General features: G+C 35.2%; 1 protein-coding gene across 1 annotated transcript in view; it reads left to right on the top strand.

Annotated features, from left to right (window-relative positions):
- Rp1 (RP1 axonemal microtubule associated) overlaps positions 1 to 17,856 on the top strand; it is a 388,520-nt gene that overhangs the window by 242,344 nt on the left and 128,320 nt on the right. The window contains exons 20-21 of the mRNA XM_063258495.1: positions 15,968 to 16,100; positions 16,807 to 16,958. Of these exons, the coding sequence (XP_063114565.1) occupies positions 15,968 to 16,100; positions 16,807 to 16,958 (285 nt within the window). The remainder of the gene's footprint in view (positions 1 to 15,967; positions 16,101 to 16,806; positions 16,959 to 17,856) is intronic.

Genomic DNA, 17,856 nt, shown 5'->3' with positions numbered 1-17,856 from the left:
CAAGGAATCAGGAAACAACAATTCAACATCTGCAAGATGATACAAAGAAAAATAACATAAGAATGATAGGGATTAATGAAAAAGAAGGAGACAACATAAAGGATGTCAAGAGGATATTTAGAGAAGTAATAGCTGAAAATTTCCCAAGCATGAGATCAGAAACTGACATCAGGATCAGTGAAGCACATAGAACTCCAAATATTCATAACCAAAATAAAACTACACCCAGACATATAATAATCACCATCCCAGAAATCCAACACAAGAATAGATTATTAAAAGCTGTCAGAGAGAAAAGACAGATCACTTATAAAGGAAAACCTATCAGAATAACAGCAGACTTCTCAGCACAAACAATAAAGTCAAGAAGAGCATGGAGTGAAGTATTCCAGATCCTAAAGCAAAATGATTTCCAACCTAGACTGATGTATCCTGCAAAACTATCATTCAAAATTGATGGGGAAATACAATATTTCCATGACAAAGAACAGCTGAAGACCTTCATGAACACCAAGCCAACCCTGTAAAAAATATTGAAAGACAGTTTAGATACACAAAGGAAAAAACCACTAAGCAAAGCAGATAATTAAACAGAACAGAAAGATAAAGATGCAACAGCAGAGAGATAACATGTCAACAATAAACCAGCATTTAACAGTAATAACCATTAACGTAAATGGTCTCAATGCACCAATCAAAAGAAACAGACTAGCAGAATGGATCAAGAAACAAAATCCAACCATATGCTGTTTACAGGAAACCCATCTAACCCAGAAGGATACTCACAGACTGAAAATCAAAGGATGAAAAACAATACTTCATGCAGCAGGAATCCAAAACAAGGCAGGAGTAGCCATTTTGTTTGCAGACAACGTGAACTTTAAACCAACAATGACCATAAAGGACAAAGAAGGTCACTACATACTCGTAAGGGGGAAACTCCAAGAGGAAGAGATAACTATCTTAAATATATATGTACCAAACTCCAGAGCACCCAGTTATATAAAACAACTATTAACAGAAATGAAAACTCAAATTATCAGTAACGCAATTGTAACAGGGGACCTCAATACGCCATTGACACCAAGGACAGATCAATCAGACAGAAAATGAGCAAAGAAATAACAGAACTGAATCACACCTGTGAACAAATGGATTTGATAGACATATACAGAATGTTCCACCCAACAACATCAGAATACACATTCTTCTCAGCAGTACATGGATCATTTTCTAAAATAGACCTTATATTAGCTCACAGAAAATATTTAAACAAATGCAAAAGAGTTGAAATCATCCCTTGCATGTTATCAGATCATAGCGCTCTGAAATTAGAAATTAATGATAAAAGATACTGCAAATATCTCGCAAACACATGGAAACTGAATAACACACTCTTGAGTAATCAGTGGGTCACAGAAGAAATTAAAGAAGAAATTAAACAATACCTAAAAGAAAATGAAAATGCAGATACAACTTACCGGAATTTGTGGGATGCAATGAAAGCCGTCCTCAGAGGGAAATTTATTGCACTGAGTTCCCACATCAGGAAAACAGAACGAATACAAATAAATAACTTGATGCTACACCTCAAACAGCTAGAAAAAGAAGAGCAAGTCAAGCCCAAAGCCAAAAGAAGAGAGGAAATTATAAAAATCAGAGCAGAAATCAATGCAATAAAGACTAAGAAAGCAATCCAAAGAATCAACGAATCAAAGAGTTGGTTCTTTGAAAGAATAAATAAATCGATAAACCCCTAGACAACCTTATTAAAAAAAGGGAAGAAAAAGCTCAAATTCATGCAATAAGAAATGAAAACGGTGAAATCACTACAGACCCAATAGAAATACAGAAAATCTTTAACACCTATTTTGAAAACCTCTACTCTCAAAAGTTTGATAACACAGAAGAAATAGACAGATTCTTAGAAACATACGAAGTACCAAAGCTAGATCAGGAGGATGTAAAACTGTTGAATAACCCAATCTCTGTTAATGAAATTGAAAATGTAATTAAGTCCTTACCTACAAAGAAGAGCCCAGGCCCAGACGGATTCACTGCAGAATTCTACAAGAAATACAAAGAAGACCTAATGCTGACACTCCTCAAACTATTCAATGAAATTGACAGGGAAGCAATCCTTACTAAGTCATTCCTGGAAGCAAATATTACTCTAGTACCAAAACCTGGGAAAGACCCAACTAAAAAAGAGAACTATAGACTGATCTCCCTAATGAACACAGATGCAAAAATTCTCAATAAAATATTGGCAAATAGGATGCAGCAAATCATCAAGAAGATTATACACCATGACCAAGTGGAATTCATCCCAGGGATGCGGGGATGGTTCAACACACGTAAAACAATAAATGTAATCCACCATATCAATAAAGCCAAAAGTAAGAATCACATGATCATTTCTATAGATGCAGAAAAAGCCTTCGATAAGGTCCAACATTCATTCATGATAAGAACGTTACAGAATATTGGAATAGATGGTCTTTACCTCAATATAATAAAGGCCATTTATGACAAACCAACAGCCAGCATCATACTAAATGGCCAAAAATTGAAAGCCTTTACTTTAAAATCAGGCACAAGACAAGGATGTCCTTTATCACCACTCCTATTTAATATAGTACTGGAAGTAGTAGCCAGAGCAATTAGACAAGAGAGAGAAATAAAAGAGGTAAAGATAGGAAAAGAAGAAGTTAAATTATCATTGTTTGCAGATGACATGATACTCTACATAGAAGACCCCCTAAACTCCATTGAAAGACTCTTAGATACAATAAATGAATTCAGTAATGTGGCTGGATACAAAATCAATACTCAGAAATCAATAGCATTCCTATACACGAACAACAAAATCACAGAGAGGGAAATAAGAGAAACTATACTCTTTACATTAGGAAGCAAAAAAATGAAATATTTAGGAAGTACTCTTACAAAAGAAGTGAAAGATTTATACAGTGAAAATTATAATACACTGAAAAAAGAAATTGAAGATGATCTCAGAAAATGGAAAGACGTCCCTTGCTCATGGATAGGAAGAACAAATATTGTCAAAATGGCCATTCTCCCAAAACTCTTATACAGACTCAATGCAATCCCAATAAAATACCATCAACATACCTTATAGATCTAGGGAAATCACTCCTAAATTTCATCTGGAACCAGAAGAGACCTAGAATACCAAAGGCAATTCTAAGCAGCAAAGACAAAGGAGGAAACATCACAACCCCTGACTTGAAGTTATACTACAAAGCAACAGTAGTAAAATCAACATGGTACTGGAATCAAAACAGAGCCGAAGATCAATGGAATAGATTAGAAGATACAACCACAACTACAAACACACTCAACCACCTTATCTTTGATAAAGGAGCCAAGCAGGTTCACTGGAAGAACGACAGTCTCTTTAATAAATGGTGCTGGAAAAACTGGCTCTCCATTTGCTGAAAACTAAAGCTAGACCCGTGCCTATCACCATGTACTAAATTAAAATCTAAATGGGTCAAAGATCTGAATATTAAAACAGAAACACTAAATCTATTGGAAGACAAATTGGGTAGAAACCTTGAAGACATAGGAGTAGGTACAGAATTCATGAACAGGACTCAAACCGCATGGGAAATACTTCCCAGAATCAATAACTGGGACCACTTCTTATTAAAAAGTTTCTGCATGTCAAAAGAAATCTGCAGCATAGTGAGAAGAAAACCCACAAACTGGGAATAGATTTTAGTGAACTCTCTCTCAGACAAGGGACTCTTCTCTAAAACATATAAAGAATTACAAAAACTCAAAAACCCCAAAATTCAAAGATCCAATCTAAAAATGGGCATCTGAGATGACTATGCACTTCTCAGATGAAAAAATACAAATGGCAAATAAATACATGAAAAAATGTTCATCATCATTGGTCATTAGAGAAATGCAAATTAAAACCACACTGAGATTCCATCTTACTCCTGAAAGAATGGCCAGGATCAAGAAAATCAACAACAAATGCTGGAGAGGCTGTGGGAAAAAAGGAACTCTCCTACACTGTTGGTGGGAGTGTAGACTGATACAACCTTTGTGGAGGTCAGTCTGGAGATCTCTCAAAAAGCTGGGATTGGAAGTCCCATTTGTTCCAGCTATTCCACTTCTAGGCATATTCCCAGAAGAACTGAATGCATCATACCACAGTGATATATGTGCACCTATGTTTATAGCAGCACAATTTGTAATAGCCAGATCTTGGACTGAGGAATGGATAAAACTGAGGAATGGATAAAAAAGAGTGGTATTTCTATACAATGGAGTATTATTCAGCTATAAAGAAGGATCACATTGAGATATTTATCAATAAATGGGCACAGCTTGAGACCATACTCATAAGTGAAATAAATCAATCTCGCATGTGTGAATACCGAAAGGTTTCCCTAATGTAAGTAATGATTCAAATATATAAAAGTATATGATAATCATGATTCCCCATTATGTGGCCTTAAAGCCTTATAAAATTTTCACTTATTAATTAGAAAGGCTTTATTCTGGGCTTCTTGATATGAAAATATTTGAAGCTAGAGTATATGAAGTTTTATCCAAATATTTCAAGGAAAAAGACACTATGGTAACTACTATTAAGTCAGGTTATAAGGAGGTGAAGTACTAGGTTGTTGAAACAGTCATGCTGTGACCTCTATTGTTATATTGTTATGTCCTGTTTTATCTCAATCTCCCCCTTATTGTTTCAAAAAAATTATTTAGTCACTTCTTATGTTTGTCTTAATTAAAGAAAAAATTCAAAAAAATTAGGATATATAAATAGTAACTCTTTTCGATTTCCTATTAACTTGTTTTGAAGTCCTGTAGTACTCCCACGATCTTGTTTTGACTGATTAGACTCTGTTCCATTCTATATGATAGTATCAAGTTTGAAGACATAGGCAACTACTTTGAAGACAATAAGATTCACTAAGATACTCATTCTGGTTTGACTATTGTCTTCTTTGGAAGTCCTGTAATGTTTACAATGCCTAAGTTTTATTGGTCTTGTTCTCTACTGTTTTGTCCAACTTTATAATATCTAATAAGATAGACAATTCTTTTTAAGGAAACAAGGGACAACGTTGATAACCATTGTTGATAAACTTGTACTCTGTTCTACACCATGTGCTAGGCAACTACTTTGAAGGCAATAAGATTCACTAAGATGCCCATTATGGTTTGAGTATTGTCTCCTTTGGAAGTCCTGTAATGTTTACAATGCTTAAGTTTTATTGGTCTTGTTCTCTACTGTTTTGTTCAACTTTATAATATCTAATGAGATAGACAATTCTTTTTAAGGAAACAAGAGACATTGTTGATAACCATTGTTGATAACCTTGTACTCTGTTTTACATCATGTGGTATGTCTATGCTTGGTTTGACTGACAGCTTTGTTTTGCCATATTTGACTTTATTTTCTCCCCCCCCCAAAAAGTAATAAGAACTAAGGAATAATAAAACCCAAAATGTGTAAATTTTGTTGTAAAAAAGAGAGGGAGAAAAAAAGAGTTCTAAATGATACAACAGCAAGAGTCTTTAGGGGTGTTAAATAGCTGACTACATTAATGTTTTTGGTAGGATCATTGAACACAACTGTTTGCAGTCTCACTTTTTTTAGTGTCCACTTTGTATGCTTTGATACTGTGATTTGAGCAACTATCTCTAAGATGATATGTAATGTGTTAACCGGTGATTTCGTACTGTTTTTTTTTTTTTTTTGTAGTTCTGTATTACTTGTACCCTTACACTGCTTTGTTTTGTTTTGTTTTTTCTCTTTTTCCTTTTAAATAAAATTTAAAAAATAGATGATAATTAAACTCTTTGGTGTCTTAAGATTTCCCAGTAGAAACAGTAGATTATAATGGAATAAGGTGACATAGTTCGCATTAGTAAGCATCTTTGTTTTCTAGCTCCAAGATCTATGTCTCTTTCGCTGATTTCTTTATAGTACATGTTATTTTGAAATGATTGATGGTTAAAATTTTATATTAAAATGATAGATTCATAAAGTATTTTACAATTATATCTATGATTTAATTATTGAATCTTTGGTTGTATAATAAAGCAAATAAAATCACTTTTAACACATATGCAACATTTGTGCACATATGCAATATAATGACTTGTATCCTTGTTCCTACCAATGAGCACACTGTAGTCAGTCATGAGATGTTTCTTAGCACCTAATATTTGCCTTGTGTTTGTGCTAAATGCTGTAGAGAATGGTAAAAAGTCATGCACCATTGAAACATTTCAGAAGTGAGACAAAGAATGACATTTTAAGAAGTGTAAAAATTATGGAACCTCCAAAGTGTTAGTAAAGTTACAGTCTCTCTACTTGTGAGTTGCTAGGAAAGATAAACATTTTTAAAAACTTATCGAGGAATTAAGTCTGCCTATAGTCAATAGTTACTAATACATTTTTTCTTCAGGGCCTTTGAGTGGGAAGTGTTTCTGTTGCTATAACAAAATAATTGTCTCTGGCCAGAGATTTAGCTCAGTGGCATAAGAGCCTGCCTCGTAAGCACAAGGTCCTGAATTGGATCCCTGGCACTAAAATAAAAAAACAAACAAAAAACCAAAACCAAACCAAATCAAAATCTCCTTGTCTCTGGAGTAATGTTTAAAGGAAAGAAATCTCTTTAGTTCATGGTTCTGCTGGTGTAAATGCAAGGAGATGTTATCCATTCCTTTGCTTAGTGATAAAAGGCTTGTGTGAAGAATAAAGTGGATAGGACATTAATTAACAAACGAATTGATCAACTAGATTAAGTAATGTTAACTGGGCACTAAGTAATGTTAAAGGGACATTTTCTACAGTTCAGTTTGTTTTTATTTTGAAATGTTTTCATTTAAGAAACCCACAAAATTGAAGAACTTTGATTTCACCTGGATTCTCCTGTTGTTAACCCTGTACCTCGTTTGCCTCATTATTCTCTGTTAAAGTATATGTGTGTGTATGTGTGTGTGTGTTGGTCATTTGAGAAATTTACCGACATGGAGCCCAATAATATTTTAGCCATGTAATATCTTGTTCATCATAAAATTTTTGTGCATTAAATTTAGTATCCATTGATATTTCATGCTTAAGTTACTTAGTACTCATGGTTACCGAATCATGATTTTTGGATTCTGTTGTTACTTGTTGTTTCTTGTCAATCTTGTCAATCCACTAGAAAGTAGAAATTTTCTCTACTTCTTGCTTAAAAATTTTATTTAGTTGTTAATACCATTTATTTTCTGTATATTTGGATTCCACACTGTGGATCTAATAAATGGAAAATATTTTTAAACATTGTTTCTCAGCTAGGCATGTTGTATATGCCTGCAATCCTAGCAATGAGAATGCTGAGGCGGGACAATCACTATGAGTTTGAGGCCAGCTTGGGCTACATAGTGAGTGCAAAGCAAACCTCAATTGCATAACAAGATCATGGCTCACAACAAGAAAAAATGTGTCTATACTCAAGAGGTGCAGAATTCCCTAAGCAATATATATTAAAACTTGCTTAGATAGCATTACATTATTCCAGTTATTACAAGTTTCCTGGAGACAGTTTAAACTCTTTTGGAGGATGTACGTACTTTGCCATTTTATATAAGGAAGTTTAGTGTCATGAATGCTGCTGTCCAAGGGCATCTGGAACCAGTCCCTTGTGGATAGCTATATAAGCATGTACTTACAGATTCTTATTTTATTTGTTAAGTTTACTATGGTATTATGACTTACGATCCTTAAATCATCTTTGTTTAAGATGCTGTACATGTCACTATTCATTCTATGAGGGATTTATTACTTTGTTATGTAGGAGAAAAGATATTTCAATACTTTCTTTTCCCCAACCCTGGAATCAGCTACTTTTCAAGAAAGTGTGATTTCTCTTAGTGGAGACTGGTGATTAGAAGAAACCAGTGTTTACCTGAGACATACAGAGAAGTTATTTTTCCCTCTGTGTTATTTTCTGCTCATCTCAGCCCAGAGACCACTTTGTTGTATGATGTGATAACTTGGCCATGCCATCTGCTTTCACAAGATACACCCAATGAATGTTTCCATGGTGGAGTGAGTCTAAAACACCAAGCTTTTTATTCTTCTCTGGGAATATAGTAAAGACTCTCAGATGCCCCATAGTAAACATGTCTCTTTAAAACATTTCCAACACTAAACATATCACTAGACATTTTTCAGGTACAATCTGCTAACATCCTGTGAAATGAATATCACACATTTTTATAAGCACTTGAGGTGTTTGGGGCTAAGCTAGCTAAGAGATGCAAGCATGGGACAGAGGCAGTGCTACATGGAAGTTTTAATGGGTGATACTTGCGCAAGTTTGTATGTGGGTATGTTCCTCCCGGCAGGTGCCTGTCCGGAGGCTTCAGTGCAGAGGACGTTCAGGAGAGGAGGAAGGCAAGAGAACTTGGCATCTCTGTGCACACAGCGGCAGAGAGCAGTTGTGTGTCAGAAAGCTCTGAAGGCCTGCTGCAGCAGTGAGGGCCTTGTATGACAAGACCCTGTCTTCCAGATATAGAACAGTGGTTGAGTGGTTCTGCATGGCATGCAGAGCAGTCTCTTAGTGGTCAAAGATTTGCGTTTTGGGAATATATTTTTATTATGATAAAAATTTGAGCTGTTTTTAAGTTGTTGTATTTGTAAAACTTTGAGATTGGTAGCCATGGGCTTTTTACTAACAGATTTTAGCCTTCATGACGAAATACACAATATAGTGGCCAATAATAGAGATCATCTTTAGTCTTTGAGTTATTTGTGTAACAGTTATTCACTGGCAAAAACAATTTATGTTTGCATGAAACTAATAATTGTCAATACTACATAAGGATTTGTAATCTACATGATTTAGAAAATGACTAGCTAATATACCTTCGTATTCTTTTGAACTCCCCAAGACTGTTGAAAGTTCTGGGAGAAGTGAGAGCAACATTGATTCCAAGGAATCATTTATTGCAGAAATTTCTAGGTGGGTGAATTATTAGATTACGATGGTACACATAAAATAAAGTGATGAATTCACCATAGATATGGCCTTAGCCATCACAGTGATACAAAATTAGAATGAATATTGATCTTTTATTGTTTAAAATTTGGGTACAGAAACAAGATTGAAAAGCACAGATACTGAAATTAGAGGGGAGACCCAAGGGAATGTTCAAGTGCGAATAGCAGTAGGTTAATAATGAGAACAGTGAAAGTATTTTCTAGAAGAATTGAGAAGGCTCAATCATATTACAGTAATACCCAGGTATTACTGTATTTCATTAAGCACCGCTAATGCACCCACTGTTTAGAAAAGGTCTTCTAGATGCTTGAACATACCAACATGACTAAGGTACAATTCCTGTCTACAGAGAATTCATTCCACCTGTTTGACTATAGCTTGTTTGAGTAGGGTCAGATGCCTCAGTTTTTGATACACTCTGGTTGGTGGTTTAGAGATGTGATCTAGTAGGAGATCTGTGATATCAGTCAGTTTCAAAATTTTCTTTTTCCTTAATTATACATTAGAGGCTATTTTGGAGATCTGACTCACTCTCTGAGCTATATTAACATTCATTAGCCAATAGTGCTATCTAGTGCCCAAAATACTTTATAAAGAATTATCTAAGTCACTGAACTGATTTGAATTCAGCTTTTGGATAACTTGAGCCCAGAATAAGATGGCTACAATTGAACATAGTAAGACAACAATTTATTTTCAATAGGTGTTTTAGTGGGTACTATAGGATCAGATTAATATGCTTTTGAATCATGGGTTTCATATTTTTTTCTTTTATGCAGGTTACTTGACTATTTCAAATTGAGTTAATAAACTTTAGGGTTGAAATCAAGACTTGAAAGGTATATGGCTTCTCAAAAGTCAGCTGATCACTTTTCTTCATTTTTCCTATTGTAAAATGGGACTCAACTATACTTGCTGTATCCCACAATTTGTGCATATTAACTGAAAAAGTTAAACTCAATCAGGATTCTAGATTCCTCTCCTGAGACTGCTTCTCCCTCAGCATTACTCACCATCTTCTGTTTATTTAGCTACTTAATCCAGAATCTTATGGGTCTTCCCGGATTGTCTATTTCTTTGGCTCTCAAATTTAAACCCTCAGGAATCTTGTAGGCTGTTACTAAAACATCTCAATTTAATCTGTTTTTCTCCATCTTAATACTTCATTTTAGTCCAACTTACCATTTTTTTCTCTTGCTGAAAAAGTTTAACAGCACTTCAACTTTTCTCTTACTCTATAGTTTCTGGCTTCAGGGAACAGGCAGAGTGAGCTTTTGTGAACTTCAGGCTGATCATGTATCCGCTCTAATTTGTCCCTTGCCCACCCCTCTGCCATGGTTCACACTGGTCTCCTGAATCAGAGTAGCCTTTGCCTTAAAACCCTGAGAGAGTAGCTGAGGGCTCTTGATCCTCTCAGTTTCATTTACAATCTTTATAACATACCTCTTATCTGTAAGTTTTTGTTTATTGTTTAACCTCTGCTAGAAAGCAACAGGAAAACAGAAACTTTGTTATAATTCCAAGTTTTAGAATAGTGCCTATCAGGTAGTAGGTACTGAATAAATATTTTTAGAATAAATAAATTGATGAAACATATTTTTCTACTTAAACATTTAACATACGTGTGAAACACTTTGTAAAGTATTAATATTAATCGAAGGAAAATCATACAGACCTGCTTGTTTAGGGAATTTGGGCTAATCTTACATGATTAGCCTTGGTGTGTGTCATGGTTAGGTGAAGATGCAGTCTGGAGAGTTCTAGAGCATTGACACATTTACATGGTGAGTTACAATACAAGTTCAGAGCCACTTTTGACACTGGGCCCAGGGCTGTCATCACATGTTGATTGCTGCATGTTACCTGCATGAAGTTTACTCAAGTAAAATTTGAATTCTTCTGAGTCTTCACCTTGAAGTAGGTCATAGGTTTTGATGAATTTGTTAATATTTTAAAAACTATTATTACTTGTTGGAGTATGATAACCTACCTAGTATGAGCTGCAGGCAGTCTCAAGATTAGCTAAAGTAGGTAAGAGATGACTTTGGTTAGCTTGAAGTTTTCGGGCGTTTCTGACTTCAGGGTTCTGGAAAGAAGCATTAAAGGGGAAGAGCAATTTCTGAAATGCAGTAAGAAAAATGGTTTGTTTTTGAGGATTTTCTAGTTCAGTGAGCAGCAGGAAGCAAAAGCTTCTTCTCACAAAATCTCCAGTCAAATGTTTAATCTCAGAAGAGTCCAGCAGTTTACAGAAACACCCTCAAAGCTGTACCAGCTTATCTGAACCAAGGATAAATTCTTGCATCTGATAGCCACTCTGTCAGTTGTAAATATCATGGTTGATCCTTCACATAGTCCTTGTAACACACAGGGCATTAGCACGAGGCGCGGAGGAGAACTAAGGAGGCTGAAAGTCAAGTGTTGGTTTTGCATCTGATTTGCAAGGACACTTGTTCTCTGAGAACACATTGAAATTTTGTATTTTCATACTTCTGACTCCAGAGAGAAAGTTTTAATGACTGTCCTTGGTACTCATGGTCCACTCCCTGGAGCAAAATCTCGTAAAGAACCGTAAACATTTTCAATGTCCAACAAATCTGTGGGTGAGTGTTTATCTTTATTTTTTAAAGAAAGCTTTGTATACATTGAGTGTATAATGAGAGTGAAAGTATAACATGTACTTTTTGTTTCATGGAAAAAAGATACTTCTGCCACTTCGGGATAGACTTACAAAACTGATTTTTCTCTACATTTCTCACCCTAATACATTCTTTTATAGTACAGTCAGTGTTGAGCATAAAACTGAAGCTGTGTAGATCTCAGAAAGTGTTTTTTTTTTTAAATTTTGATTGTCATTTCTCCTCTAACTGAAGACAAGACAAAATTTAGTCTTAAATAAAATATGTGAAAGATGTCTTATACGGCAAAGTAGAATACAAATATAGATATGATTGTTGTTGGTTGTTGATAATTATATTTATTCTCAAATGTAATGGGCAGGAAAGATGAGGAACCAGTCCCATGTGGCCGATTCTCTCTGTGCTCATGACTCTGGTTTTCTGGCTTCCTGGACAGCTCTTTCCCATCTGATCCTTAGAATATGCCCAGTTCTATACTTACTTCAGTGCTTGTTATGGTTAGGCACAAAGGACAATTAGCAGATCAGCTAAGGGGAGAATATTAGCAGGAGGGGTAAAACCAGGAAGAATACTTCAGTTAGTGCCAGCACCTACAGTTTAGACAAAAACAGATCCTCTTTTCTTCTGTGTTCTTGACTGAGTTACAAATGACCAAACTGGGAGCCATTTTAAGGAAAGCACATAAGAATTCTACAACCTGGGATCTGGGAGAATAAAAAGGTGAACAACTTTATTGTTGGGGTAGGATGAGTGAAACAGACAGAGATGCTGTGAGATAACATTCTCTTATGTGATTCCTGGCTGTTACTGACCATCTCATGAGAAACCTCTGCTTTGGGAAGTAATGCCGTATGTCTAGTCATCTGTATTTTATAAACTATTTTCCATAAGGTGTTTCTTTCTTTCTCTGGCTTTTTTTTTTAACATAAAGCAATCTTCAGTCTTTTGAAACAAGTTACAATGCTAACATTTCAAACAAGGACCTAAAGATCACAGGTTACCTGTGAAACTTGTACCTAAGACCATACACCTAGTAAGTAATAGTGTCGCGATGTAAAACCAGGTCTTAATCCAAATCCATGTTTTGTTCCACTTGTCACATGCTTTTTATTGATCAGGCTTATCTATTATGTTCTTCCAGGAATTCTACCCTCCTTTATGACTTGAGCAACTGAAAAACTTTTTTTGTGCATGAAAACATAAACACAACTTGAGATAAGATCTATGTATCTCTCTCTCTATTTACTTGTATCACTCTTTAATTATGGAACTATTTACTAAATAATTATTTTTATATCCAAAGATCTTTCAGTTTTGGCACTACTGACAGGTAGAGTTAGATAATGCTTTGTTGCAGGAGGCTGTCTCATGCATTGGAGAATGTTTATCGTCATCTCTGATCTCTGTACCCAGACCCATCCCAGTACCTTCTCCTGCCCCTCATAATCAAATTGTGACACCAAAAATGATTACGGATATTATCGTATGTCTTCTGGGGCAAAAATCTCATCTGATTGAAAATGACTGCATTTTTCCTTTTTTGCTTTAAAAAGACTACATTAATTTAGATTCTTTTTCTGTTTTGAGACATCGAGGCTTTGAAGGTAACTGGAGTTCACTTTGAGCCCATACCTCAGAGGCTTTCCAGGAGGGAGATAATGGGATTGTACTTATGAAAAATCAGTGAGACTCTCAAAAGAGTACCTCAAAGGTTGAAGACATGGTGCGTCTGAAACCAGACTTATTGCCAAGTTTTACAGAGAGTATACCATAGAGGAAGAAACTGGTGGAATTTTACATAGAATAAACATAAATATTTTCTATTTCATTGGGAAGACTTCAAGTCTAGAATCTAAAAGTTACGTTGACCTTGTATGATGAAACATCTTAGTCTAACTGAAATTCTCACTATCTCACTATTTAGAAACCTAAGTAGAACCTATATAGAATTTAATGTTTGTTAATATTATTATAGACTCATATTATTTAAATAATTTGTTTCTATGAATAACCTATGAAATCTTGATGATAGGGACAGTTTTTCTTCGTTCCCCTCCACGCTAATGTAGTGTTGTACACATCCCTGTAAGGAATTTGCCTGTAATGAAGGTAAGCTATACTCACAGAGGTATATGCACACACCAGGCAATAGGGCTGGGAAATTATCTTCACTCTCGGATATATATATATATATATATATATATATATATATATATATATTTGCTTGTTTAATTTTCAATCACTTGAGCAGTATATTCCTAGCTTAGGGAGTAGCATCTCTTTCTGTTCCAAACAAAGCAAAGTAAAAGATTTCATTGGCTCCAGGAAGAGAAATGAAAAGATTAAGCACCCTCTCTCACTGCTGAAACTTTAGCAAAAAGACAGCCATAAATAGAGCCTCAGCTGTGGAGTGCTGATCACTCTCTTTTCATTCACTCACTCCTCCCATCTCACTAGTCTCTGGAACATCAGAACAACTAATGTTTCTCATGAGTAGGCACAGGGCCACAGAAAATTGTATTTCAATATTGCATCTGATTTGGACTTAAAAGAATATGCACCCTATGATTGGTTTCTTTCTCTCTGTGTATTGAATTTTCTATGTAATCCCCATAAAAGTAAAGTGTCATATGTTGTGGCATGTGTGGGGAGGGGGGCATTTCCAAGTTTAGGAGAATATATTTTGTGAACATCCTTTATATTTATATATAAACTTGGCTAGTGTTAACAAGAAGAATTTATACGATTTATGTAACTTTTGCATATTTCTTATATATAATGGCATCTGTTCTGTGTAATCTGGTGAAATAGTCATTATTTAATAAAAAAAGTGTTTTCATGGTCTCTTACCTGGATAAAATACAGATGAAATCAAGCATTTATGGTCAGATCTGTCATGTAATCTCATCACTTATATTGACAAATACCTGCTTCCTTATTCATGTAATCATTTGTTCAGCAAACAACCTAAAACTACCTTGTGAAGTCTTGAGGAAATACCAACATCAGTCAAACTAAGTCCTTTTTCTCAAAGTCAGTTGAAGGGGTTAAGTCATGAAAGGGGTAGCTTTCCATAGTTTACAAAGTAAGGTGTCTAACCAGACTAGGGGCTCACAAAAGACTTTTTAGAATGAAAGCCAGGCACGATCAATACAAAAGCTAAGAGTATGTACAGATTAGAGATAAACAGATGAGAGTATGTATGAGGCTTGTTAAGAGAAGACATTTCTAGCTCATGCAACCAAGAACAGATAAGCAGAACTAGAATATTAGATATGAAAAAGAAACATCCAGCAAGATTAGACCCAGTCATAAACTCTTTGTTGTGTTGAGGATTGTGGATTTTATATATGGTACATAGGATTATTGAGAAAGTCATGAGCAGTGCATAAAATGGTCAGATTTTTAACTTGAACTGCCTAAAAGCAGGGTTGAGAAACAGCAAGAAAGGCAGGCAGAGGGTTATGGTCATGAAGTTTGAGAATAATCCCCTGAAATATGGTAGCACCTGTCCCTAGAAAAGGCAGAGGAAAGTAAGGAGAGGGGATCAACACCTTAGTTAGAGGATTAACTAATGTGTTAAAAGGAGAAAGGCCTGTTGTCCATTCTGATAGGAGGGAAGGAAAGTCCTCTGCTGGTCCCCTGAGACAGGAAGGGGAACATAACAGAGGGCAGCTTTTGGGTGAAATAGCTATCCAGGAGCAATCCGTGGGGAGGTGTGCACTGAACAGCCTCTGGACAGGCAGGAAAAGACACTGTGCGTGGGAGCTCGTGGGCACTTTGGCTCTGGCAGTGGTGTGCGGCCTGCAGGTATTAAACATAAATTGAAAAAGCATTAAAATCTTAAAGGGTTCTGCTGTGTAGCTTGCTTTGGTGACTAATATGGGCATGAACTCTTATGTGGAGTTTTCCTGTAGTTCACCTTTTTGGTCACTCTCTTAGGAAAAACTGAAATAGTCAGATCAGAGGGCATTTAAAATTTTGAAATTTGAAAATGTTTAAAATATTTTCTTATCTATAATGTAAGAATTTTATCAGTGCATTCAGTGATAATTAAAAGATGATTAAAACAGATCACATAGAATAATAGTTGGCAAATAATAACAGCCTAGTAAACAGTAGTCACTAGAATGCTATTACTGCTAACAATCACCACCACCAGCAACACAGGAGTACACAGATTATATTTTACCAAGTCTGGGGTGCATTTTGAATTCTGACTTCTGTGAGAAGTTGGAAATCATACAACTTGACAATTATTTCTTCTAATCCTAGGTAACTATGCAGCATAGAAAGAGCAAGAAGATTTTAGATTTTGTAGCAAATGCAGGAATGTCTCAGATACAAGCAGATGGAGACCTTGTTTGTGAGCTTCCTGTAATCAAAGAAGGGCAACCTGTTTTTCCAGGTATATTATTAATATACATAAATACCATATTTGTTCTTATAGCTGCTTGAATTTATTTCTGAAATACTCACTTATGGAATCATTTTTCCTACTAATAAAGGATTTATTTTACCCATTTGCAAGTGACTTTTTTATTGTCACATCATGAATCATTGGCAGATTGGGGATTAAATATTTCTCAAAATGGTTCTTACAGTCCAGCTACTGACGTAGAGGCTGAGGCTGTGAGAGATAAGAAATGTCAAGATCTTGTCTCATCTGGCTTTGTTGGGGATTAGCTGGGCACTTCCTACCATTACTCACTTTGAGTTTATTTCCTTATCAAACCTTGCATCATTTTGAACTTTAAGCATTATCACATTTTCACCCTCCTCTTTATAATACTAAGTATAAAATGTCCTGTGTCATATGTACAAAAAGAGCCTTTCAAAGCATCTTATTGAGTAAAGCTATTTGAGTAAAGCTATTAACTATTGTAAAAGTAAAGCTATTATCTATTGTGTATTTGTTAGCAGCATAAAAGTGCTCAGTTATAGTTAAAATTCAAGGGTCAAAAGTCTCAGTATATGCAAAAAGTCTAGATTTGAGGAAATATATAGCGTCATGTTTTTTAATGTAGTTTGAGAGCACGTGGATCTGCATTCTACTTGTGTGAACTGTGAAGTGACAGATTTCTTCTTGCTTTGTCTCCCCATTGTTTCGCCAGTTGTAAGATATCACGTTGATGTCTACACTGGACAGTTGAAGCAAGCCGAAACGGAGGCAGCGGTTTCTCTCTGTCTCTTCGGGGAGAGGGGAGATTCCGGCCTTAGACTGCTGCACAAATCGAACATGCCAGTGAGATTCCGAAGAGGACAAGTGAGTCTGGGCAAGGGACTCTTTAAAGCTCTTGCCAACCTATTTGATCACGGTCACATGTGATTTCATATCTAAAAGATGCTTGACATTCTTCAAGTCTAGTTTTGAAATGTCTTTAACCTAAGGTTCTTGACTTGACTGCATGATATTTTTTGTTTTAGAAGTTGTTCTTAAAAGAAAAATATTATATGCTAAAACCTATAATGAATAATAGAACAAAAAAGACATTAAAAATTAGTGATAGTGTAAGGAAAAGAACAAGCTGTGTTGAAAAGACATCAGTAAAAATATATATGAACATGCTGTGTCAGGACTGAAAACTACAAAGCATTATTCTAAAATGTCAGAACATACAAGAGCACTATAGTTCTCATAACAGTATCTTGGCCATTTTTTTTAAACATCTCAAAGCCAATTACATTGTATTTACATTTAAAATTCCTTATTATTCTCTTTTATCTTTTTCATATAAATATGATTCTTACTAGCTATTTGGGATCAATATCCCATTACAAGGTTAATTTTAAATGTTACTTTGGTGTACATGGAAGGAAGACAGTACTTGAAGATCTAAAATTAAGGCTTGGGGAGTTGGTGCTTAAAGATAAAGTTTTAAGGAAGAAGACTCTTTAGTTTGAGAATATTTGTGTCTCAGATATTTTAGGACAGTTTGTGAAATATTATGAAACAAAATACCCTACAAATCACATAGGCATTTTATTCACCACTATAGATTATACAGAAGTTTTGATAAGACTATTCTTTGAATAAAAAAGAGAGTTATGCTTTGTATGAGACAAAATAAATTATGCCTAGGGCTTGCTTTTACAAGTGTTATGGTTGAGATTGTCAGTGTCTCCCCAAAGTCCCATGTGTTCAGATGTGGGACTTCTGAAAG

Source organism: Cavia porcellus, unplaced genomic scaffold (genome assembly GCF_034190915.1).
Source record: "Cavia porcellus strain 051 isolate PalLab524CR breed Dunkin Hartley unplaced genomic scaffold, mCavPor4.1 scaffold_11, whole genome shotgun sequence".
Taxonomy (NCBI): domain Eukaryota; kingdom Metazoa; phylum Chordata; class Mammalia; order Rodentia; family Caviidae; genus Cavia; species Cavia porcellus.
Note: the sequence above shows the minus strand (reverse complement) of the source record. Positions and strands in the feature narration are given on the sequence as shown.